Below are 26156 nucleotides of genomic sequence, written 5' to 3'. Positions count from 1 at the left end.
CCTTCACGATCTTATAGTTCTGTGGAATCTCGAAACTCGCTCACCATCTACTTTTTGTCTCACCTGTTTTCTCTGAGTCAGACACTCGTGCGAGATCAGGCGACATATAGTAGCCCTGAGTTTCTTGTTGACGAAGTCGGTTGCGTTTATACACCCCCGATGATCGTGTAACATGAGACCAGGTTGGACTGTCAGGCATTCTTCCTTCGGGACTGAATCGCCTTTTTGCTCCTCGCTCCTTTCTCCTGGCACCAGAAGCTCGAGTCAGGAGTTGCTCAGGAGTTGATTCTCTGACGACGTTGGGTTGCGTTGATACACCCCCCAAGGTTTGCTTAGATTGAATCGCCCAGGCAGTCCAGGCACTCATCCTTCAGCGAAGAATAGTGCCTTATGGTCTTCAGGGTACAGCCTTGCTGTCCTTGATTCGTCTGACTGGTCAACTGGTCGGTCACCTGACTTCAGTACAGACGGACTGACTGTGCATGTCCAGATCGAAGCTTTCAATATGGAACTTAGACGTAGTCTGAAGTTCTTGATGTCAAAGCATTCGAACCTCTCCTACCTGTTAACTTCTTGCATGTGATGAGGAAGGCCTTCTAACCACCCTAGATACGACAAAGATAGTTAGTGAGATTTTAAGCCATCGTCACAAGTTTTGGCTTTAGAGAACACAAGGCGGTGTGCTCTCTAAGCCTTCCGTTGTGGCCTAAGAATGGAAACCCGTTTTGTCCTCAGGCCAGGAGCTTGGAAGCAAGGATGGCACAAGTTAGTGAGCAGGAGCCAGAGAGAGTCCTGTGCCCTGTCGGGTCTCTCAAGTTTTATCTACATAAGACTCAAGAAAGTCGAAGTCATTCGGGCAATCTGCAGTGTTCCGAAAAAGACCAGACTTGCCCATTTTGAAGAACACCCTGGCTTTAGTGTTAAGGAGTTCTTTCAAAAATGCTCCTTCATTGTGTTTGCACAAAGATTTGAAATCTTTTTATCTGAATGCTCACGAGGTGAGGGCGCGGCCTCGGAAGCATTTCAACAGAGCATGGCACTCAGCAACATCCTGAGTACCATGTTTTAGCGAAGCAACTCTGTGTTCACTTCACACTCCCTGCGAGATGTGAAGATGGCATATGAGATCTGCTGCTCGCTAGGGCCATACGTGTCTGCAGACACAATCTTGGGGGCAAGAAGTACCACTCATCCTATCCTGTAGAAAATGGTTAGGAAGAGCTCTTAATTTAGTTGTTGAGTCGCCGACAACGGCGACTTCTTAACTCTTAAGCCTTAGTTAAAACACCTTAACTTTGGCTAGGTTGGTTAGGTGGTGATATATATATATATATATATATATTTATTTTACTTCTTAGCCCTTATGGTATGGTCAGTATGGTCTAGTCACATCGTGGTCTCGCCCCTGTTGACAGATCATCTGGAGTGCACCAGCTATATAGGTCTCTACCTCGCTGGCAACTCTAGTAGCACAAGCAGACTTACGTGGCAGTAACCATGAAGCCAGCTATGCTAACAGGTGGAACCAAGGTGTAAATCATCTGCATGCATTTGTTTCCCAAAATCCTTCTATTCTGTCCCTTCCCACCTCCAATGGTGGGATTCAGCTATATATATATCTGACAGGTAAGTTTCATGAACAAAATGATATTGTTATGATACAATAAAGTTTGTTCATACTTACCTGGCAGATATATATATAGCTGTATTTTCTGAAATCCGACAGAATTTTAAAACTTCCGACACACGCAGTGGTCGGCCAGGTGGTTAGTACCCATTCCTGCCGCTGGGAGGTAGGTATCAGGAACCATTCCCATTTTCTATTCATAATTTTTATTTCCACTGTCCCCTGAGGGGAGGTGGGTGGGTACTTGATTATATATATCTGCCAGGTAAGTATGAACAAACTTTATTGTATCATAACAATATCATATTTATAATATTTTAAAAATAAATCTTACAAGGGATGATATTTAGAGATGTCATGTTTTATCTACCAAAAGAATTTTTCTTTTATCCTCAATACTTTTGGAGATATTGACATTTGAATAGTCTTAGGGCCAGGCCATGCCGGGCTGCCAGATATGAGATTGTTTCCAGCAAAACTTTGCTTTGCTCATAATAAATCTTATATGGAATGGAATTTAAAGATTTAAGGCTTTATCTTCTGAAAGAATTTTTCTTTTATCAAAAATACTTTTGGAGGCATTAGCATTTGATTAGCGTTTGGACTGGGCTGTACTGGGCCACCAGAAATGAGCCTGTTTCCAGTAAGTTTTTGCTTCACTCATAATTACAGTTAGATGTGCTTTTTAGATTTCTATGTGAAATAGATGGTATATTCAATTGTATTTTTTGCACAAAATATTTTCATATAAGCAGATAGATATGTTGGGTAGTGGTCACTTGCAGCATACCAGAAATTTCCATGGTCATGCAGGAATACATCCTAATCACATAGTGGAAGGCTACTGTGCAGTTACAAGTTCGATATGTAGTTACTTATATTTTCATTAGTATCGTGATTAGATAATAAAAGCAACTAGCCTTGTTGATAAGCATCAAATTTGTCTGACTTTTGTAATCAGAGTTAATCAATGATATTTTAATTGTAAAGTGTTGATTAAAGAAGAATGTATTATAAAACATTAAATTAAATATTCATAGAAGGTACTTGAAATATTGGTTGCTTCTTGATGCGCAAAATGTCCGGGAAATACTTTTATAGTTAGTACAGTAATCTTAAGGTATTTTTTCAGGTTGCATACTTCACTTAGAATAATATCTTTCAAGATAACAAAACCTCGTTGTCTTGGAAGCCACTTTCTTCTGAATTTAAATGACTACATTTAGCTAGGTTCTTTGTTTCTGTAGGTATTTATCACTATAGGAGTGGTAGCTAAAATTTGTTTATGACACGTGGACTGTATTTTGCAACTTTTCCTTTCTTTACAGAGTAGCGAAAGCATAGATTCTAGTCCCGGATTTGATGCCTCATCAGCCAGAGATCTCATTCAGTCATTAGAAGCCAAAAACCGGGAAATCATGAGAGAAATCAACATTTTAAGGTTAGCCAAAATACTAATGAGACTGATTAATGAAGATTATAAAAGTTCACTTACTGTGTTATAGCGTGAGAAGATAGAAGAGCTACTATATAATAGCACCATTGATAGTCAGGAACATTTAACTATATTAAACTATTTTCAAGTAACTTGATTAACCATTTACCCAAAAAATGAAATCAAGAGAATATTGTAGTATTTTTACTATGATTCATCTTCTCTCTGAAATTAATGTTGCGGTGTTCATTTTACAGAATTGCAGTCATCAGACTGTCATGAAACCTTAGCTCTTTTTAAAGCTCATGTTCTATCATATTCCTATGTTACTTGCAATTTATACATACAAAGCCATCTGTGTACGTACTATGTATTTTTCCTCGTAATATATAGTATGAAAATTTTACATTTATAGATTGCATACTGACACATACTGATACTGTTTTCATTTTATGCATAATAAATTCATGGGACACAATAGATTAGAAAGTTGTAGATGTACATTCAGTAATGAGTTTTGTTTTACATTTTATTTGTCACCCATTTAATCTTCTTTTCAATTGTTCATTTCATTATAAACCCATTACTTATAAATAGCCCATAGTCAAGATCTTTGAATGACCCATACATTCATGTTTTTTGTTTAACTGATAAAAGGAGAGTGGTCGAGCCCTGTGCCAGTGGATCCAAAGGTTCCCAGCAACTAATTGCTTTTCTTTTCATGTCTGTATGGCTGAGCACAGCTCACTGAAAAATACTTACTTAATAGAAGATTTATATGAACTAGTGTGAGCATTACATGCTTCTTTCACTCTGGGAACACAAGCAGTAATGCCTTCTGCAGTTTATAGCAGCAGCTACACTTGTGCTCATTCATTTTTCTCAGCTGAGGCTCAACACTTCCAGTACCAAGAGTTGGATGCTTGCCATTGCTAGATGGCCTTATCTAAATTATGTCATAGGCAGAAGTTGCAATCTTAAAGCTGTGCACAGTTTCAATCAGAACTGCTCAATGGTATTCATGAAGAATGTCTGACTTCTACTATTCTATTTTTCTCTTCAGAGGAAGAGTCCCTGCCAGCAAGAGTAGAGAGTACTGTTCCATATACAACAAAGTTAGATGTTATGATAGAGTCAAGATAGGAACTGTTCTACTGGGTACTCATACAATCCAGGCTCAAGCCCATGCTAGGAACGCAACCTCAGATTCCAGGATACAGGGACATGATAGTAGCCGTTGACATGATGCTTCAACCAAGAACCTTGCAGTCAGAGTTAATAGGAACTGCTGCCAGGTTGCTAAGGACAACTTCTCAACTTTGAAAACAATGCCAAGATAATAGCCATGCAAATGTCAGTTGTGAATGTGGTCATAATACTAGACAGGACCTCAATTTGACTTTAACCTTACACCAAGGTTGGAGCCTGGTTGAAGTCAGGGCACCTGAACAAAGTAGCAGACCTTCAACTAGCTGTGTGCAGCCAACAAAGCTCAGCCCATGCTAAGGAGAGTTCTTACCACATTTTGCCACCTTCTTTGAGCATTGTTTCCTAAAGATATTGCTCCCATTCTGGGAATGAGTTTGTTGAGACATTTCCTTTTGTTAATGTTCCAAAGGCTCCCATTCCCCAGCGATGCCTTTCCAAGAATCTGGATTATATCTGCGGTATACTCCCAAGTTGGAGAAAAAAGAGAAACCCAGGAAGATGGCCATGGCAATAAAACCCAAGTAGGATCAGCCTTGGAAAATCCCTTGTTGGCAAAGATGCAAACCTTAGGTGCCTATGTATAACCAGTTGACTGCGACTTGGACTAAAAACTCCAGAGAGGATATGTCCAGACTGTTCCTACCTCGTATAGTTCATTCCAGGGAGCAAGTGTTCTGGCGCAGCAGTCGGCAGCATGGGATGGAGTAGTAGTAGTTGCTGCCCACTCTGTGGGTCGGCTCCCCTCTAGTGGGGATTTTGTAGTGGGAGATTTCTATTGGCAAGCGGTTCGTGGTAGTGGTCTCACTCGCCATAGTGTTCATACCGACACCCTCTTGGAGGGTGAGCGAGTCAGTAGTATTGACCTTTTCTTTATTTTATTTATTCTCTGGTATGTGTTAGTACATTTACCTTAGAAATAATGGATTAAAGGATATTTCGCGCAGCGACACGAACTGAGCCCAGAAATAGATTTTTCCTTACGTCAAAATCCCTTTTTTTTCGTGAGCACCCCCTGGGCAGGCAGACACTGGAGCAGTAGTTATAATTGGGAAGATCCAGAGCTGCCAAGACACAGAAGACTTGGATATAGATAACTAATCCTGGCACATTGCACTTATTTATGGGCAAATGGCATTGGCTGTAACAGGTACTATACACCAGATACATGCCCATCTTCAGTAAGGGCATGAAGGTGAGACAGGCTCTGCATGGAATATCTTAGCATGTTTGCTTAGGCATACTTGCGGAACACAGGAAAACTTGCATTACGGCAATATGCAACAAAAGTACTAAAATACTCAAAGCTATAAAATATTAAAACTAAAACAAATGTATACATACACAGTACAGAGTAAATTTGAAAAAATAGCACAACATAAGTGTTACAACACTGGGAAAATTACTTACCGTATATACTCGTGTAATGTATGATCTCGCATATTGTGCGACCCCAAATTTTTATCCCCCAAAAATAATTTTATCATTTACCTTGTGTATCATACGAGTCCTATTTAGAGCTCTTCAGTTCATAAGGTTAGTGGTTTGTTATGCTAACAGGTGACCTGAGTCATTTGGGTGTGTGCTGCTACTCAAATTAATTGTCTTTTGAAACCCCAAGAACTGGCCATAGAAAATCCCAAGATTAACAACTGCCATCCCCCCCCCCCCCCAGGTAATAAAATAAATGTACATGCACCTGCCAAGCCTTCAGAGTCCTAAATAATCTCTCTCTCTCTCACTCTCTCTCTCAGGAAAAGATACTGCTAATTTGAGTCTCTTTAACCCATTGGTATTAACACATCATATGCACACTGTTTGTGTGGGTGTGTTCATAATATTTAAAAAATCTGTAGTACAGGTAATACATCTTTGGAAGACAAAAAACAAACAAATTTTGTTGTTGTCAGTCGAGTGGAGTATACAGAATCTGACCAGAAGGTAAAGAGAAATGGATTAACATTCCTCAAAAGATTAAAGAGGTAAACTATCTCTCTCTCTCTCTCTCTCTCTCTCTCTCTCTCTCTCTCTCTCTCTCTCTCTCAGGAAAAGTTACTGCTAATTTGAGTCTTTAATCAATGCTGTAGGTATTAGGATGCACTGTATGCATTCATAATGTTTAAACAAATGTGCAGGAGAGGTATTACATCTTTGGACGGCAAAGAAACAGACAGGTTTTGTTGTTAGTTACATGGAGTATATAAAGGGTGTGACCAGCAGGTAAAGAGAAATGGATTAAAATTACTCGATAGATTAAAGGGATGAATGATGTTTTTTGGAGGTATGTCAACACAGCATTATATCTACTGAAGCAAATAAAAAAAGCAAAAAAATAATTTTGTTGCTGAAGAATCTGTGAACCAGCAATTTTGCAGTGAAAGTAATGAGATGGAATTAATTCTATTCTTCATGTAACCAGTAAAATTTATACATTATTAAAAACTGCCTACTACTGTATTCAAAACACACACTTAAAAATACGTTCTGTATTCAAAACACACACACACACACATCATCATCATCTGCTTCTTACATCAAACATTCTACTCAGACAGAATACATCTAAAATCTGATTGGCTGGCTGGTTGCCATGGAGACTGTTAGCCAATGACAGCCCCCTATTTCTGTTCTGTTTGTAGACATAAATCGTGGACGGCACTTTGTTTGAACATTAGTATGATCATGACTATATGACTGCTGATGACAATAATTAATCAGTTATTTGTTTTATATAATTATTTCTTCATGAAAACAAGAATTTAACAATTTCAACTTAAATATAGTGGTATGAAAAATCCCACACAGTCTGTTGTGATGCATCATCACTTGTGAATTCTTTTCCCAGACGTCCTTAAATGTACAACTGCAAACTGATGACAACATACTAGTAACAATAAAGAACAACCCTCTGCAAGATTGACATGATGAAATGTATTTTATAGCCTTACTTATCGTTAAGTTGAATTATGTACAATTATTTTGATTATGTATAATTTTGCATTTTATGGAATATTTTTGTTGAAAATAGAATGTGTTAGTGAACACAAGGTCTTAATTGTCCCATTATTTTATTATTAATGATCCTAATCACCTCAAATTAATTTAATATTAATATAAATAGTAAGCATGAACAGAACTACTATAATGAAAAAAACATGAAAAAGGGAAAAAAATTTGTTTTTGCTGCAGTAGTGATGTTTGATTATGATCCTGAAACCTGAGTTCCAAAAATTGAAAAATTTCAAAAACTAAAAGACATCTGGTCCTAAGGATTTTGGATAAAGGATTGTGTACCTGTAGTAATATGAGAATATGCACAGTATTATTGGATATTGTGAAGTAAGGCATAACTTTGTAAAAGATCCAAGGAAAAGATGCATATTTGTTTCATGTTTGTAGCACCTATTTTATAATATGATGCATACTATGTGATATGTGAATATTACCTACGCCCATTTTATATCTCATGTATGATGCAGCCCCCTTAAAATTAGCTTCAAAATCAGGTCTTCAAGAGTCACATGATATGCAAGTATAATTATGGTAATCTTCTGAAAGAGACAAAGAATTTAAATACTACTACTATTACTAATGGGCTGGATGAAATGAAGCTCATATCTAAATAAAAATTCTTATTAACAGAAATGCAGGTGTACATAATTCAGTGTAAAAATTCTCAACATCAAAAATAACTAATTAAAAATTGCTAAACTAGTAGTATTGTACATAACAAACCTGAGGTAGTGCCGTTGTCTTACCTCACAAGCTAAGCTACTGAGGAACTCATTGAGGAGTTAGTGTCACTGAAATATTCAGTATGAAATAATTAAACAATAGAGGAAAGGTTCTACAAACAGCTTGGAATACTTGCAATACGTATGCTTAAATACAGGAAAGGGCAAAATACTCAAAACAGAGCAAAAATTGCCAGAGTTATGTACAGGAGCCAGCAGAAACAAAACCTGTAAGTCTCATAGGCTGCATTCACACTTCAAAAAAAGGTTGGAAAAACTTGAAGAAAGGGAGCTTAGATATAAAATCATGAGGAAAAGTGCTTATTAATGAGCATTTATGATTGAAACCTATTTGAGAATGCTGAGCAAAATAGCTGGGGAGATTTAGATAGAGCTGTTGTTAACAAAGTTATAGACATGGATTATTAGGAACGTAGTTTGTGTCTATAGTACTGGTAGGCCCAATAGGTGCATGTGAAAAGAATGACTCCTCTTTTATATGTAGACAAAAGAAGGTGTTTGTCTGAGAACATCTAAGACTGAATACAACATGTGGGGTTATGATAAGCCAAAGGATTTTACACTGGATCAGGCAAGACATTTTGAGGGTACATGGTAATGTGATGGATGGTGAAGCAGCTCAAAGTTCATCCAGAAAATCAGTTCTCTCTCCTTTATTGCTATTACAACAGAATCTTTATATCAGCCCAGTTTTATTGGTGAGCCCTTTTAGTTGTTAAAGACCTTTACAGGCTCTTACTTTATGAACAGGATTCACTGGTGGTTAAATTCATTCTTGCTAGGGCCATTAGTAACAATGGGAGAGATAGAACCTGCTTAGTTGATGTTTTGAACTTTGTAGACTTGTCATGCTTGTCACCTTAGCTACCCTCCCTATTCTTCCTTTTGGCTTTCTTTCAGGTAGACTTTTCAGGGTTACTCACTGATATGTCTTTCATAACTGTTTAGTGTGTAGTCCTTTGTAAGAATACACAATCTATAACTACAAAAAAGGGATTTTGACGTAAGGAAAAATCTATTTCTGGGCGATTGGCTCGTGTCGCCAGCGAAATATCCTTTAATCTATTATTTCTAGGGTAAATGTACTAACACATACCAGAGAATAAATAAAATAAAGAAAAAGGTCAGTATAACTGACTCGCTCAGCCTCCAGGAGGGTGTCGGTATGAACACTAGGGCGAGTGAGACCACTACCACGAGCCAAATGCCAATAGAAATCTCCCACTACAAAATCCCTCCAAGAGGGGAGCCGACCCACAGAGTGAGCAGCTCGTACTACTACTACTCCATCCCATGCTGCCGACTGCTGCGCCTCTGGTGGCCATCCTGAAGTTAGCAGACAATCTTGGGCGAAGGGATGGGTAGGGTGGGATTTCGCTGGCGACACGAGCCAATCGCCCAGAAATAGATTTTCCTTACGTCAAAATCCCTTTTCTGGGCTCAGCTCGTGTCGCTGCGCGAAATCGTACCAGAGAAATAGCACAAGATTGTAAACAAAAGTAATAAAATGAGAATAAAAATAAAATAAATCAGAATAGGTCTCAAATAAAAGATAAAATATATAAGAATAGACTATAATTGCTAAAAGATACATATACACAGGGGTATAAAAATAGAAATATGCTTAAATTACCCTTAAATCTAATCATGTTTGTTAACATAAGGTAATTACATATGTACAGGTAAAATTATTTACATGTATCAATGTTATCTGTGTAACAGCATGTATCAAAAGTATAATAGCAATTAATAAAAACAATCAACAATAATAATATATAAAGGAATGTATATGACTTAATATACAAAACCCGTAATCATTATAATATGATGTATCCCCTAGCATAAAAATAAGGGGAAAACATCCATGAGATCAATGTTTATAACATTTGTGAGTGTCCCTAACCAGACAATAAGGGGCACCCACTACACTATCACAAAAGCAGCTAAGACACAAGGTGAATGCAAATGAAACCAGGTAGGAATAGACGAACTTTTGGGTGAGGCAGGTAGAAAGGAGGACTGAATTTTCTACTACAAACTAGCTAGAGTCAGGGGAAACTATGTTACCCGCTGCTACTGCTGGGAATTTCAGAGCTTCCAAGGACTTAAGGTAGTGACGTTTGAACACTGTCGGCGATTTCCATCCAGTATACTTTTTCAACTCATCGAAGTTCATATGTTGGAAATAATTAATTGAGGTGGCTACTGCCCTGACATCATGTGCTTTCGGGAAAGAGTCAGGATTGGCTTGCTTAATAAAGTACAGGATTTGTTGCCTGATGCCTTTAATGGATAAAGTTCCACCTTTTTCCTCCTAAAGAGGGGACCGACGAAGATGAGGAGGTCCTAGACAGAAAGGCTCGTAAGGTTGTAACTGGGCAAAGAGATACATCTTGTGGAAGGGGTAGTACCTTCCAAGGTTCCCACCTCATCAAAGGATCTTCATTCTTTGCTAAAAAAGCTACGTTCCGGAGAAAGTAGGACTTCTCCTGTGGGAAGGAACTGAATATGATCCGGGTCTCTGGATAGAGCCGACAGTTCTGAAATTCTTGCTCCTGAAGCTAAGCTTAATAAGAATAGGGTTTTTCTTAAGAGCATTATAAACGAGCATGTGTCATTATCGGTTTCGGAAGCCAGTTTTAGAACATCGTTTAAGAACCATGAAACTGACGTAGGCCTTACAGAAGGCCTAAGCCTAGCACATGCCTTAGGAATAGACGAGAAGTAGGAATCCGTCAAGTCTATGTTAAATCCAAATTGAAATATCTTTTTCAAAGCTGACTTGTTTGTCGTAATCGTGCTAGCTGCTAAACCTTTTTCAAATAATGATCTGAAAAAGGATATAGCTGAATTAACTGTCATGATTCTAATATCCGAATCTCTCAGGAAGGTTGCTAACTTTTTGACAGCAGCATCATACTGCCTCAAAGTCGAATCCCTTTTATCGGATTCCAAGAATAGAATATTCTGAGGGTCAATATTCGCATCTCTTTTTGCCGCAAACTTCATGAAATCCATAAAGTTAGGGTTTTGAGAATCCCTGAGGAAGCGAACACAGTCTTCATTTGTACTGACTGGGAGAGCTTGGGACTGGGGGAAGGAAGGGGATCTGAAGAGGACGAAGGCCCAGCTCCAAAATTAGAGGATACCAGTTGCTCTTCGGCCAGTCTGGGGCTACTAGAGCCACTTGACCCTTGAATGTCCTGAGTTTGTTCAATACTTTCATGAGGAGATTCACTGGAGGGAAGACGTAAATCTTCTCCCAGTTGTTCCAGTCTAGAGCCAGGGCGTCCGTGGCATAGGCCAGAGGGTCCAGGTTGGGGCTACATAACACGGTAGTTTGTGGTTCGCTTGTGATGCGAAGAGGTCCACCTGTAGCCCTGGGACTCTTTGAAGGATCCATTGGAACGAAACTGTTGTCCAGTGAACCATTCCGACTCTAAGGGTACTGATCGGGATAGGGCGTCTGCTATGACGTTTCTTACTCCAGCTATGTGAGTGGAGGAAAGATGCCAACTGAACTTGTCTGCCAGGGAGAAGATGGCTATCATGACGTGATTTAGATGACGTGACTTGGAGCCTCCTCTGTTTATACAATGTACTACCACTGCGCTGTCCAGGACTAGCTTTATGTGGGGAGTACTTGGGTGGGCGTAACCTTTTTTAGAGTCAAGAACACTGCCATTGCCTCCAGTACGTTTATATGGAACTGACGGAACTGAGGTGACCAAGTCCCTTGAACCTTTTTGACCTGGGAATACCCTCCCCAGCCGCTTAAGGACGCGTCTGTGTGGATGGTGACCCCTGGTGGAGGGAACTGAAGGGGTACTGACATTGATAAATTCTTGACTCTCGCCCATGGCCGAAGTCGATTCTTTAGAATCAGAGGCACTGAGGATAGTTTGTCCCTGGACCTGACGTTTGCTCGCGAGCGCCAGATTCTGGTTAGGTCTTTCAGTTTGGCTTTCATTAAGACGTTTGTCATGATGCAAACTGGAGAGAACCCAGGATCCTTTCCTGGGCTCTCCTTGACGCTAGTTTGTGACTTAGAAATTGCTGACTGACTTTGCTATTTCTTTCCTTTTGGTTGATGGAATCGACAGAGTGTGGGATGATAGATTCCATTGAATGCCCAGCCACTGAAAGTTTGACTCTGGAGTGAGTCTTGATTTGGTCCTGTTTTAATTTGAAGCCTAGATATTCCAGGAACTGAATCACTTTCAGAGTAGCTCTGTTGCATTCCTCGACTGTTGGGGCCCAGATCAACCAATCGTCGAGATACGCTACTACCATGATCCCTTGCGATCTGAGTTGTTGCACTACTACCACTTCCGCTAGCTTCGTGAACACTCTGGGTGCCACGTTGAGTCCGAATGGAACTACCTTGAAGGAGAATGTCTGGTCTCCTATCTTGAAACCCAGATACGGACGGAAGTGGTCTTGCAATAGGGATATGATAGTAAGCGTCTGTAAGATCGATAGAGGTGGTGACGGCCCCACGGGGAAGTAGGGTCCGCACCTGTGAGATCGTGAGCATCTTGAACTTGTCGCAGCGGATGGCTAAGTTAAGCGGGACAAGTCTAAGATTACCCTTCTTTTTTGTGAGCCTTTCTTTGGCACGCTGAACAAGCGACCTTGAAATTTTAATCTCTTGACTCTCGCTATAGCTCCTTTTTGAAGGAGATCGTCTGCGTACTCTGTCAATTCCTTGGAAGGAAGTTGACGGAAAGGTCTGGATGGAGGTGGGTTCGTTCAACCAGCTCCAACCCAGACCTTTTGACACTATGCTCTGAGCCCATTGGCTGAAGTTCCACCGGTGGCGAAAGTGAAACAGCCTCCTCCTACCTGAAGTTCTTCATTGGTTCTGGTAACCGCCTCGGCCTCCTCTGAAGTGTTCTTTCCCCTGTTAAAGGGGCCTCCCGATCCTCTCCCACGAAAGGAACGCTTACCTCTACCTCCCTTACCCGAGCGGTCATACTTCTGAGAAGCTTGACTCTCGAAGGCTTGATTGTAAGCTGGAGAGATGGCGTAAGAGGTGGAGGGCTGAGGCTGAGGGGATATCACATAAATTGGCTGTGATTGACCTTTAGAAGTGGAGGGTTGGGCTGTCTGCACTAACGGTACTGTTGGAACTTGTTGAGGAAAGCGTAGTTGCTTCTTCTGGTAAGGTTGGAAACGCCTGGGTTTCTTTTGTGCCTTACCTTTAGGAGTCAGGTCTTGCCTCCTCTTAGCCGAAAGGCCCCAACGATCCTTAAGGCTCTGGTTTAACCTGGTAGCCTCTGACTGGACCTCCTTAACCATAGCTTCTGGGAAGAGATCTGCTCCCCAGATGCTAGACGAGAGTAACCTATTCGGTTCATGCCGAATGGTTGCCTCTTGTAGGACATGCTTCCTACAATTCGTCCGAGCAGTGGCAAACTCAAACATATCTGACTGTACCGTTTGAGTCAGGGCTTTGGTCATGAGCTTAAAAATCGGTTCTGATCCATAAGCCATGGTAGCTACCTCAGACATAGCCATAGAATTGATGGATCTGGCTAGACGCGATTTTGCATCAAACTCAGCCTGAATAAGGCTATCTGGGAGCCTGGGTAGCTTTTCACACCAAACTGCTCCATAGCACAGTCCGGTTTGAGTTTGCCAGCTGAGAATGTATTCGGCAAGTCTTCCCACAATTCTCCAAGTGAGGGGAGCAACGGAGAAGTGGGATCCGCTTCCTTCAACTGCGGTATAGGTTCCCCCTTGTGAGCTGCTGGGATGGTCGACCTCGCGATCTTGGTTAGGAACGGGAGCGGGGTACTACTCTATCCATTGTAAAAATGGTAAAGGGACTCTTAAATGGTTGTATCTTGGTGTTAGAACAATCCATGTCCTCTAAACACCTGAGCCATTCTCTCTGAGCCTGGTCTCGTGAGTAGAGGACTGTCTCCTTAGGTACCTTATCGTCCCGCACCATAGCCGACACGGCGTAAGCCTTGCGTAGCCTATGAACGGAGGCTGGAGGTCTTCCGGGAAGAACTCGAAGTCCTCTATTCTTCGAGTCCCAAATTCCAGTATAGAGATGAGACCGTCCTGGAAGGGGGCGTATGACGCTACTCTCCACGGATTGTTTCATAGAGAACTGAGGTAGTGAGTCATACGGAGGAAGTTGGGATCCACTCGTGTTGGACAGTGGAGGAGAGGCTAGAGGAGCTTCTCTCAGCCCGGCTATAATGGAGTCCTGGGAAGTAATCCTGTCCGACAGACGAGAGATCATTTGCTCCATGCTACTCTTTAAGGACCCAACCAGGTCCCCCACCTGTTGCAACAGGCCAGCATTGGAGTCCAAAGCCGGAGCTGTTGCGGAGGTGGAGGGGAGGCTCTGAATCGGAACCAAAGGTAGCGGAACTGGTGATTCTGCCGGAGTGCGAGATCTCTCTCTGGAGGATTTACTCCTCGAGGACTTAGAGGCCGGAGCTAGAAGCTTTAGACCTGGATGCTCCGGGATTCCCAGCCGGAGACTTACGGGAGGAGGATGAAGCCGAAGTCGTCTTCTTAGACGACGACGACGTCTTAGTCAAAGTCATCACCTTAGACTTGACCTTAGGTCTAACCGAAGCACCAGGAGGAGAATATATTTCGTCACCCGTAAAGCCTTGGAAGGATGGAGAGGTTGCAGGAGTAGAAGAAACAGTTACGCCCAAGGGTGGACCCTTGGGTGTCCACCGTACCTACCTCGACCAACAGGTCGTCTATACCTACCATAGGTTCAACATTAATATCTAGGGTCGCGACATCCGTAGAGATATCCTGGTCCTGATCAGTTAATGAGGTGGCCAGCTGTTGTTGGATGAAGGCGATAGTCGGATCCGCTTCTACCGGGTCGACGTATCCTGTCGCCTTGCCTCCGGGGAAGATTAGTAATGCCAACCGCTTCTCTAGGATGTAGGGCTGTCCCTTGGCGGCGTTTTTCCCAAAACCGCCGACCCAGGCCCGCAGAGTAGCCAGTGCGGTATCTCTTACTGCCGGAGCCTGGAAGAGAGGGGCGTAGTTTAGATTTAAGAATCACTTAAAACTAAAACTTAAAGTATAACTTAAATTAATTGCCTTAAGTTAATATGATGAAAACTTAAGCGCTAAAAAAGAAGCGGAGCAGCTACTGGAGATGTAAAACTTACCCCTTCAAAAGCTGGCTCACCAGATCGTAACATATGGTACACGTCTCATGGTACCAGACCTGGATGTCCCCGAGCGGAGTCGCGCATGGACATGGGACCGGCAAACTTCGTGTCCACAAGGGTCCTGAAGTGTGGCGGAACATCCCGGATGCTCACAGTTTGGTGGCCTGTAAGTGGGGAGACACATGAGTATCTTAAAAAACATCACTTACAGTCTAAAGGACAGAAGAGCTCCGATGCATGCCGGAGCTCGGAAAAAATTTGGGCATAACCCCTCCCTGCATCGCCTGAATAGGCTATAATCCCGGAGAGATCCGGTAAGATATGTAAGGGAGGGGGATGGTTTAAGGTTCTTAAGATAAACTTAAAGATAACTTAAACCTAACACACAAGCAAACCGGACTAAGTCCAGTGCGTAGCGGAGTGTAGAAACTCAGCAAAACGGTAAGGTTAGTAGAGACCCACTGTATGCTCCGGTCCACCCTACTGGGTGGACTAACAACTTTCCGCTGGATACCAGGACTCCGATCAGGAAGGAGCCCTAGTAAGATGGGGAAAGAGCTGAGAAGACATACAGGCTCAAGCTAGCCCGGAGCGACAAGGTAGCGCGGAGGGTGGGCAAGGCCAGTACCCACCACTCCGTACCAACCGGCCGGACCGAGAAGCCGGAGAGGTCGAGACCAGTCTGGTCTGTCCCGACTCCCTAGTCCCTCCGCCTGAGGGGAGAGAGGGAGGCAGGCTCGGGTATGAGGAGCGAGCATGGGCAGACCGACCCGCCCCCGCCCGACTCTATGGAAGAGCGGGAGGGGGGGGAAGAATGACTGGACAGGCGTCTGGCTGGCCCGTGATCACGAAGTGACCACGAGGCGGTAAGACCAAATACGACAACTAAGCCTAGGACAACACTGATCAGGGAAATGCTATCGGGAAGCATACTGAACTGAAAAAAGCGGAGGCAAATAAGCCCACTGGGCCGAACCAACTGATCAGAGAGATGCTATAGGGAAGCAACCGAACTGATGAGCGGTAGTATAGGCTCAAAGAGCCAGGACCTAGGCTAAGCCAGACGCCTAACTAACCTAACAATAATAAAATACACAGTTATATAAATAAATAAATGAAAGAAAGAAAACAATATAGCAGGAGAAAAAATCCAGGAGTGTACGACTAACCCGAAGGCAAGTCTACCACTCAAAGCTAGTCAGAGGCCGATACTAAGAACCTGGACTAGGTCTGGATAGAAGAAGCCTACGTAAGGTAAAATACATGCATGCATGACAAACCTGAGTAGACCGTACCCTAAGTAAAAGCGGATAATCATAAGAGCGAAGATAAATAAGGGGATGTTCTAGGTATGGGAGACCAAGAACGAACCCATCACGAGGCAGAACCATGCTGCCATGCTTCCGACCCCGAGGTCGTATTTATACCTAAAAAACGGCAAATACTGTCTCAGGGCCGGAAAAAACCAACTAACCGTAAATACTGAGTACTTAACTTAGCTGCTGCGATAGCTGCACGCTCCATAATAGAAAATCCAATGAAAGGGCACAAAAAAACACAGAGAGAAAAATATCACAACCGGCTCGTGTGCGCTAACTTGAAAGGATGGCCACCAGAGGCGCAGCAGTCGGCAGCATGGGATGGAGTAGTAGTAGTAACGAGCTGCTCACTCTGTGGTCGGCTCCCCTCTTGGAGGGATTTTGTAGTGGGAGATTTCTATTGGCATTTGGCTCGTGGTAGTGGTCTCACTCGCCTAGTGTTCATACCGACACCCTCCTGGAGGGGGGTGAGCGAGTCAGTTATTATACTGACCTTTTTCTTTATTTTATTTATTCTCTGGTTATTGTGTTAGTACATTTACCCTAGAAATAATAGATTAAAGGATATTTCGCGCAGCGACACGAGCTGAGCCCAGAAATTATAATTTAGCTTGGCTATGGTTTATTTCTTTTAACATACAAATTCTGAATTCCTGTTTCCTAAGTGCCATAGATTCAGTTGTTAATCTCATCCAATGAGCTCTCTCATGGATCTTAAAGATTTCATTCAACCAGTTCATGAGCATTCAGCAGCTTGATCTTTTCCAGCTAAATTGTGATCAAGTCTCTGTTATGACTCTGTGATGAAACAAATCTGTACTATATAAAAAAACAAAAAGTATTTCATACATACATATAATAAAAAGTTCTTGCCCCCAAAACCCTGCAGATTTCTCACATCTAATGTTCTAGATTACATGTAGTAGTCATTTAATTTAAATTTACAAGCATGGCTACCACTGTTCTTTTGTCTGTTCTGGAAAAGACTGAAGTAGGAAGTATTCAAAGACCAGGAATGGACTAATTATAAGTAATGTTTTTATATTTGAAAATATTAATTTTGCTGAAAAATAAATTATTTATACATACAAACAATTGTTTTATACAGGCCATCCCTTTTAATTGAGGTGTAGGTCTGTATAAAGGAATGGCACATTTGATTTGAATGCAATTTTATACATATTCCACTTTGAATTTATAAAAACAACATAAATTTTGTTAATGCATACACTAATTATAATTATCTATTTTACTAGACTAAAGTAATTATGTTACTGAAATTGACAGCTTCCTTGTTTGGAATTAATGTGTATAGGCTTTAGAAGAAAATATATTCTTGAATACAAACCCATAACTTGAAGTACCAGTACATTTACCATGAAATGTTTCCTAAACAAACCCTCTTGGGGGGAGAAGAAGGCCCATCTCTGACAGGTGAGCAGTATAATTGCACTGCAAGGGCTGGCAAGTCTCAACTATCAACCAGGTCATTGGCAGGGAATGGAGGCTAGGCAGGAGGACCTTCATATAAGTTATGATTGTGTATTGGAAAAAAGTTTTAACATTTGTTCATGAACATACATACAACTTATAGTACTAAATTTGATATGGGTAGAGAGGATCCAAGTTGTTGAATACTATGACTCCCAAAATTAAATGTTTTGGCAAACACACAAGAAATAAGATCTGCAAACCATATATACACCCATGTATATACTACTTGTATGAAATTCAAAACCATTGCAAAGAAGGTAAGCTTGTCTTGTATGGACCCAAAGGAATGTATCCACTATTTCTTTATGTCAAAATTTTGTTAAAAGAAATAATAATGTAATGAAGCACGGATCTGAGAACTGAATCGACGTGCAATACTTCAACATCTATCACATTTTTTATTTCTTTATTTCTTGTGATTGGTCTCATAGTTTTTTGTGTATGTATTGATACACCTAATTGTACAGTCGGCGCAAAAAAAAAAAACGAACGCCCACTACATTTGTAAACAAATCATAGCAATGATATAAAAAAAGGAAAATAAAAGGGAAAATTTTAGTTCACTTATATTTTTTTCAATACTTAGACATTTCTCCATTATTTTTGAGTACAGCTTTTAACCTTCTTGGCATTGAATGTGCTAAATCTTTGAAATATTGTGCATCCATGTCTTCAAACCAAAATTTACGGATGGCATCCTTCAATTTGGGGAGGGACGTTTTCTCATCTGCTAGTGCCTTCAGTTTCCGTTTCATGTATGCCCAGCAATTTTCAATTGGGTTTAAACCTGGTGAATTGCCTGGCCAGTCCAATTTCTGAATATTAAATTCCTTAAGAAGGTTTGTGACCTTGTGAAATCGGTGGCAAGGTGCTCCATCTTGCATAAATACACGCATGCCCAAAAGTTCCTTGTAAGGGACTAATTCATTTTCCAAGACATTTTCATAAATCTCTCCATTCATTGTCGTGCTCTCTGGGAGAAAATATAATCCCCCACTACCCCCATATCTGCTGAAACATCCCCATACCATCACATAAGCTGGATGTTTCACAGTCTTGACTGTGTATTTTGATGCATAGCGGTTAGATCCTTGGGGCCTCCTTACTTTTTTGCCAGCGCTACGAATAATGTGGAAGTTAGATTCATCGCTAAAAACTACCCTTTCCCAATCCTTTTCAGTCCACTTCAAATATTTTCTGCAAAAAGCCATCCTTTTTTTTTCATAGGCTTAGTGAGGAGTGGCTTCTTTGCTGCAACACGACATGGGAGACCAAGGTCTTTCTGCAATCGATGTTGCACAGTCCGTTCAGATACGTTCCTAAGCAGATCAGGGTTTTGAGACTTCAAAATTTTGGCTGGCATTGATGGATGTTCCATAACAATCCTTTTTAAAATGTTATCCGTTCTTTTTGTAGTTTTTCGTGGCCTCCCTGAGCCTTTCTTCCGCTTCAGTGATGAATCAAGGTCTCCTGTCTTGGAGCGGTTGCACCACAATGAGACGGTGCTTTTAGAGATTCCCAGCTCTCTTGCAATAGCTGACATTGACTTGCCAGTTTTCCATAGGGTCACAATTTCTGCTTTCTTAACCAAGGATAAGGAAGTTTTAGCCATAATTCATTAGCTAGCGCGCAAGAGCGCCAAATGTAGCAGTGACGAAAGCGTGAATGGGGCAGGAGCGCATACAATGACAGCCGACCTTTGGGACAGCTTGAGTATCACTGAAGTGCATTAGAAACTCATGGTACCGAACAGCGAGACAATACAGGCTGCCAGACGAACGATGAATTGGGGAAAATATATACTTCTCGGGCGGAAATTGCAAGAAAAGTCCGAGCGCTTATTACAGTAATATATAGGGAGTCGTTCGCTTTTTTTTTGCGCCGATTGTATTTATTTGAAGGCACTACCATAAGGCTCTACTCATCCAAGAAAGACTATCATTATGGTCTTGATTGAGGTTTTAAGTAACTGTATGACAGTAGCCCCTGCAGCACAACCACCGGTCTTGAATTATTTGTAACAAAGGTTGTTACAAGATAGCCTCTTATATGTCTAACTCCATCTGATTGGGCATTAAGCTCACTGCAAAGATGTATCCATCAAGAGCAAGATCACCGTCAGTGTAAAGTTGAAGAAACTGACTTCTCATTAGGTTCATATGCTGCTCTTGTCAAACTTTTTCTTGATCTTTAAAGCTCATGTTTCTGGAGATGCATACATGAGTTTTTATGGCTTTGAAGAGGCAGAAAATCTCTCCTTAGTGTCTTGAAAATCTGGGTTAAGACATCCCTGTAATTTTTAAATGCCATTGCCTTCCCTTAGGGAAAACAAAATCTGCTATGACTGGAGTAATGACATGGATCAGAATACGTAATGTTTCTGCTAGTAAACAGTTGCAAGGAATTTCCACTTTGACCTGCCATACTTCATGAAGTTCTAGCATGGTTTCCCTAGGTTGTCTTGTAAATGATCTTTTTAGTTCCTGAGTCTATCAACAGGATGAGAAAATCCAAAGCCATTCCAGATTCAGCAATGGGGAGCTATCAGAGTTACTTTCTTAAGTTTTCCGAAAGGCATCACTTTATCCAAGATGTATGTAGAGGCCAGTGTGTTAATTATGCCAGGGTGCATTGACCATTCCCAGGGGAGAACCTGACACCCCCCCATTTTGAAGCTGTCTATTAACACATTGTGTTTTTCAAGCACAAACCTTAGGACAATATTCACTTTGTTTCTCAGTCATGAAATAATTGTAGCAGGATACTGTAAGCTCTCTGACTGTTACTCCTTGCTGTTTTGAATAAGCAGCTGACATTGTTTTACTTGATGTTATTCTTGCCGTTTTGCCTGACATGTACTGCTTGAAAGGGTGTGGTGCCTAAAAATATTTTGAACAAAAGATAGTTCATAAGACAACCTTCACTATTTGAACACAGAAGCTTTCTGCCTAAGGTCCAGTAAAAGGGCTTCTCAGCCCTTTGTGGAGGCATCTGACAAAATGCAAACTTTTGGGGCAAAAGGGTTATGGAGGAGTTATGAAGTGCCATTTGACAACGTCCGTGTGTGTGTGTGAGAGAGAGAGAGAGAGAGAGAGAGAGGGTTATTGGTGGTTGGGTGGTTAACTACTGAATTGACTGTTGGTGGGTTCTGGGTTGTCTGCTGGTGCTGTTAGCTGTTGGAGTTCTGAGTTTTTAGTCAGTCTTGGGTTAGAGCCTGTGACAGTCAGTAGCATCAGGAGCAGTTGGTTGAAGGCCTTGATAGTCAGCTGAGTTGTGTGTTTTTGTTTGTTGTTAAGTTAGTGTTGTTTGCTTAGAGTTGTTGTGCCTGTGCTGTTGTCTTTGTTGTTGTTGTGATTTCTTGGTGTTGTTAGTGGGTGTATGTGTGTGTTGCCTTTTTTTGTGTTGTTTTTTGTGTTGGTGGTTGATTGTGCAGTGGTCTTTTTTTATTGTTTGCTGTGTTGTTGAGTTGTGGTTGTGTTCCTTGATTGTTGTTGAGTTGTGGTCCTTGGGTGTTGTGTTGTTGAGTTGTTGGGTTGCAGTCCTTGGGTGTTGTGTTGTTGGGTTGTGGTTCTTGGTGGTTGTTGTTGGTGTCTCAGCGATCTTGACCGGCGGACAGCACAGCATAGCCCTGGAGTATCTGGAGTTGGTGTTTTCGGTTTGTATTTTTTGTTCTGTGTTGGTATAGGTCAATTCTCCTGCGTGAATTCTGTAGTGTAAAGAGGAAAGTGTGACAGATTGTGAGTTTGGCAGCTGGATTGATTAGGTTAGTGTTGGGGGGGGCGATTTGCCACTTGTTTTTTTAGCTTGTGATCCTGCCACAGGGTTTAGGTCTTTTCTTCTTTAGTTGTTGATGTCCGGTCATTAGTATTGTAGATATGTTTGAACTCTTCATCTGTAAAAAAGCTTGGAAATATTTTGGTTGTACTGCAGGTACCATGACCTCTCGAGCAGCAAGTACAAAGTACAAATTCTGATCATGTTTCTTATGAGAGATTGAAGTGGGCTTGCTGGGAATATTGATTCAGGATAACTTCCATTTCAGCAGAAAAATGGCTTGTCATTATATGTGAATGATTTAAATCATGAAGATATGCACAGTTTGTGTCCTTTGAAGCTGAGTTGCTACATACCTCATCTATGAGCAGCTTGGGTCCTTTGTAGGTGAACAACTCAGGTCAGTAGCAAGAGATTAGCTAAGATCTGAAATAGAGAAGTACCTCAGGATCAGCTGGGAGTGGCTCTTGTCCTTGAAACGTTAGATAAGCTGTTTGGGGCATTTCAAACTATATGTAACTTGTTTATATTGAATATGAGTGGCTTGGGTCCATAGAAGATAAGTGGTTAAATAATGTTGTAAGTGACCAAGGATCAGCTTAGCTCCTTTGTAAGAGTGTGGCTTTGGTCCTTAGGAAATAAGTTGCTTAGAGCTTTTGAGTATTTAGGGTGCAGGGCTAGGTGTGCAGCTTTTGTCAGCTGGTATCAAGCTGTTTGTATAATCTTGCATTAAGTAATTAGTAGCTCCAAACTTCAAAAGATGTTCAGATTATGTGAGTGGTTTTCTTGCCTACAATATTGTCATGCATGGTAGCAAATGTAGCAAATGGGTTGGAACTTATGAAAATGAATGGCCTGGTGCCTTGGCATGTAATCAGCTAGACAGCTGTGAGAAATACAATTCTTTTAGTGGTGTTCTAAGAAATTGTCAGTTAGAAACTACATCTACAAGGTACATACATATTTTTGGATGTAAGGACACAACTCAACTTGAGGGAGGTGAAGAAAAATTGAAAGTAGTTTGGGTCTGGTATCCTCTTTTGAATAGCAAGAATTAGAGACCAGGGGAGTAATTCTGAGCATTGAAATTTCCTACCATCTGTACTTTATTACCTATACGTATACGTATTCCTTCCTTTGACTCTCATGTAATATAAGCTTGAAGGTCTCTGGCAATAGATGGCATTTATCATTGGTAATATTACTCATATTACAAACCAAGGAAGAATCTCCAATTCATAAAATTGCCTAACTGAAATTTATACGTCAATTAATTGCACTTTACTCTTCAATATAGTACTCTCCATATGTATACTATAAGATATATGCACTGGACTGTACATTGAACAAACATAACATGAATATCCTATGGAACAATGGTTAGCCAAGAGACATCCCAATTATGAAATTTAATGCATTAATGTATTTGAAATGTAAAAGAGAACTAATTGTTTAATATAAATCATAACAGATACAGTAACACCATAATTAGGTAAATTTGAATCAGGACTGTACGTACTACATAACCAACAATAGCAAACTATGAAAAAGTGCTCATAAATGTGCTGTAGGAAACATAAACTAATGACAATATTGTAGTCAAGAAAATTTGTACCTATGGTACATTTGTTTGCTATCAACCAAGAAAACCAGTGCCATCAATAAACACTGGAGCAAACTGATCAGGTCAAAATTATCTTGAGATCAAGAAATGTAACAAAGAATTAAATGAAATGAAGAGATAAAATATAGTTCTTGACTGAAATTGTTTTAAGCAGTCTGGGGAGCAAGACTGGGCATGCACACACACACACACACACACACTGTCAGCTTAGGACTACCTCCTGCCTTAAGGCACATGCACTGCTCACTTATCAAGGATTGGTGCTTTTCATATTTTTCTTTTGGAGAGAGTTTGTCTTGGAAAAATTTTGTTGCAAATGAAATAGCACTAGTATAAGTAATGAGTTTGTTATTAAACAAGTAGCATTAAAAGGCTTAATGGTTTAGACGAAAAATTGACAAAAATTTAGTACGTAAATGTTTCCTTTTTAATGGGTGATAAGGTATGCATCTATTACATATTGGGTATGCTTTATTACTGTAGATTGCATTTAATTCACCTATCTGGGAAACATATAGTACTAGCATTGAAGATTTTAGTACATATACCATTGTGCAGACTTTCATGTTATTTTTGACATTACCCCTAACACAAAATGATCTTCATGAAGCTGAAGCCCTGCTTGTGGAGATCAAGATCTGGGAACTACAGAAAGAATATTGAAATTGTATGCCTAATTATGATTTCATGGGCCTACTAGTATTGTAAAATTATGATTTCCACATTCTAAAGACACATTTTTTATTGCTGATCAGATGCACTGCCTGTGGCTAACAAATAGAGATTAGCATAATGAAGTATTTCAACAAGACCACACTTCTTACCAGGTCATAGGCATAGTGGATAGAGCTATAATACCACTTATGCTATGCAGGCCATGTAAAATCATGGAAGGTTACACCTCATTTAGGACTGAGGATTTATTCAGTTATTACTCTCTTGCAACAAGACTTAAAATGTTTTGATGTAATGGAATCCTCATTTTCAAGTATACAGAGTGACTTTCAAATGTATTTAATGTTGGGCACAGTATAATAATTTTCTTCACCATATATTATTGGCTTGCTGGACACATATATGGTGTTGCTATTGTATTTTCCCTTTATGCATAATTGTGTTCAAGTATTTAGGTATGTTACTGAACTCTGGAAACTTCCATAAAAAAAGCCATTGGATGCTGACAATAATTGACATATTTTCTGTTATTGTTAAGTCCATTACTTCACAGTATTCAACTTAGGAATCCCAGATTTTAGAGTGTTACAGACCTTACCCATTTATTCGTTGCTGTACTTTTGTAAGAAGCTAAGTCATCTTTATTATCTAATGCTATTTTGAATGTTATTGGGGTTGTCAGGAATTCCTTCCCTTGCTTATATGGGTTTTCCAAACTTATCTTTCAGGTATTGTTGTTCTCCCATGTGCTTTTGTTGGGCTTCTCTTTATAGCATCTATAAAGACCCCAGAAACCTGTTTTTCATAACTGTTTTTATTCATATACGGTAGTTTAGCCATCTTTGTCAATCATGCTTTTCCCAAGGAGGTAAATTGCTTTGATTCAGTATGGGGCTTTTATCATTCTTTGTAAAAACGTTGATGAGGGTTTAACAAGAATTCTAGAGAGTCCTATTGATTGATTGATATATCTCTTTAAAGGGACCCCTAATGTCACTGATATTAATTGTCCAAAGATCCTTCCAGCCTTCTGTAAAACTCCGGTAGAATAAAATACCTCCTACTGTTATGTTCTTAGACTATTATTTTTCATAATGATTACATAGTGGTCTCTAAATTTAATGATGATTGGAGGCTTTCTCTTGGAAACAAAGTCCACCATGTGATCCAAATTCAGTTGGTTGTTTGGGTATTATTGCTTGTTACACGTGTTACATTTTTTTAGTCCAAGGAACTGGCTTTTGGCAGTATCTTTTATCTTTTTAATAGAATAATTGCATCTTTTATGTAGGGAGCAAAGAGACAGGATAAAGGCTCAGTGAAGGCTAGTGACTTTTGGTAGACAAGTAATTAGCACAAGAAGGGTCAAGGCTATGATTTTATACAAATTTCCTTGGGAAAAACAACATAATACCTTTATCTAGTCCAGGCCTGAAGTAGAAGGGCCAGTTAAGAAAAGTAAAAAGAGTACGTAGGTCATAGCATGAATGAAGTAACCTCATCAGCCAGGTTTACATGAAAAAACTAAAGAAACCATTTGATATTTTGATATTTAAAAAGTTTTTAGAATGAAAATGGAATGGGGAGATTAACCTTATGGTAGTATATACGTACTAGTAAACATTCATGTTACCCCACAGTATGGTTAGGTGCTGAGAATTCATAAGTTTGCGAGTATTTTTCTGTCCGACCATTTGTTTCACCCAAGGAACATTATACATACTGTATTTGTTTTTCTTGTACAATATATATGCCTTTTTAAAAATAGTTTTTAATCCTTTGGCCAAAGAATGCTTTGTTGATTATAGTTATGTTTTCCGTCACAGTCTCCTTTTTTAGCTTAATCATGAATATTAATTGTACATGTTCATGGAGAGAAAACCATCTTTTTTAAGTCTTGTTGTTAGTTTTGGGTTTCATTTATGGAATGCTATTTTGACGTTTGTGGAGGCCTCTCCCTCTTGGTGATGAAATCAAGTGAGACGCAGTACTACATCTTAACAATGACTCAGTTCACACTTCACAACTTGCTTCCTCACAAAGTGTGTAACTGTTTTCTTTGTAAGTACTGATTTACACTTATCTTC

The 26156-nt window shown here is 40.3% G+C and overlaps 1 protein-coding gene across 11 annotated transcripts in view; it reads left to right on the top strand.

The window, feature by feature from the left end:
- The window catches only part of LOC135219219 (dystrobrevin beta-like), a 487262-nt gene that overhangs the window by 307064 nt on the left and 154042 nt on the right, over positions 1 to 26156 (top strand). For all 11 annotated transcript variants that reach the window (XR_010315395.1, XM_064255798.1, XM_064255797.1 and 8 more), the window contains one exon: positions 2956 to 3068. Coding sequence is in view for 10 of the 11 variants with exons in the window: in XM_064255798.1 (XP_064111868.1) it covers positions 2956 to 3068 (113 nt within the window). In the remaining variant the exon portion in view is untranslated. The remainder of the gene's footprint in view (positions 1 to 2955; positions 3069 to 26156) is intronic.

Source organism: Macrobrachium nipponense, chromosome 1 (assembly GCF_015104395.2).
Source record: "Macrobrachium nipponense isolate FS-2020 chromosome 1, ASM1510439v2, whole genome shotgun sequence".
Lineage (NCBI taxonomy): Eukaryota > Metazoa > Arthropoda > Malacostraca > Decapoda > Palaemonidae > Macrobrachium > Macrobrachium nipponense.
This window is presented reverse-complemented; position numbering and strand designations above follow the sequence as displayed.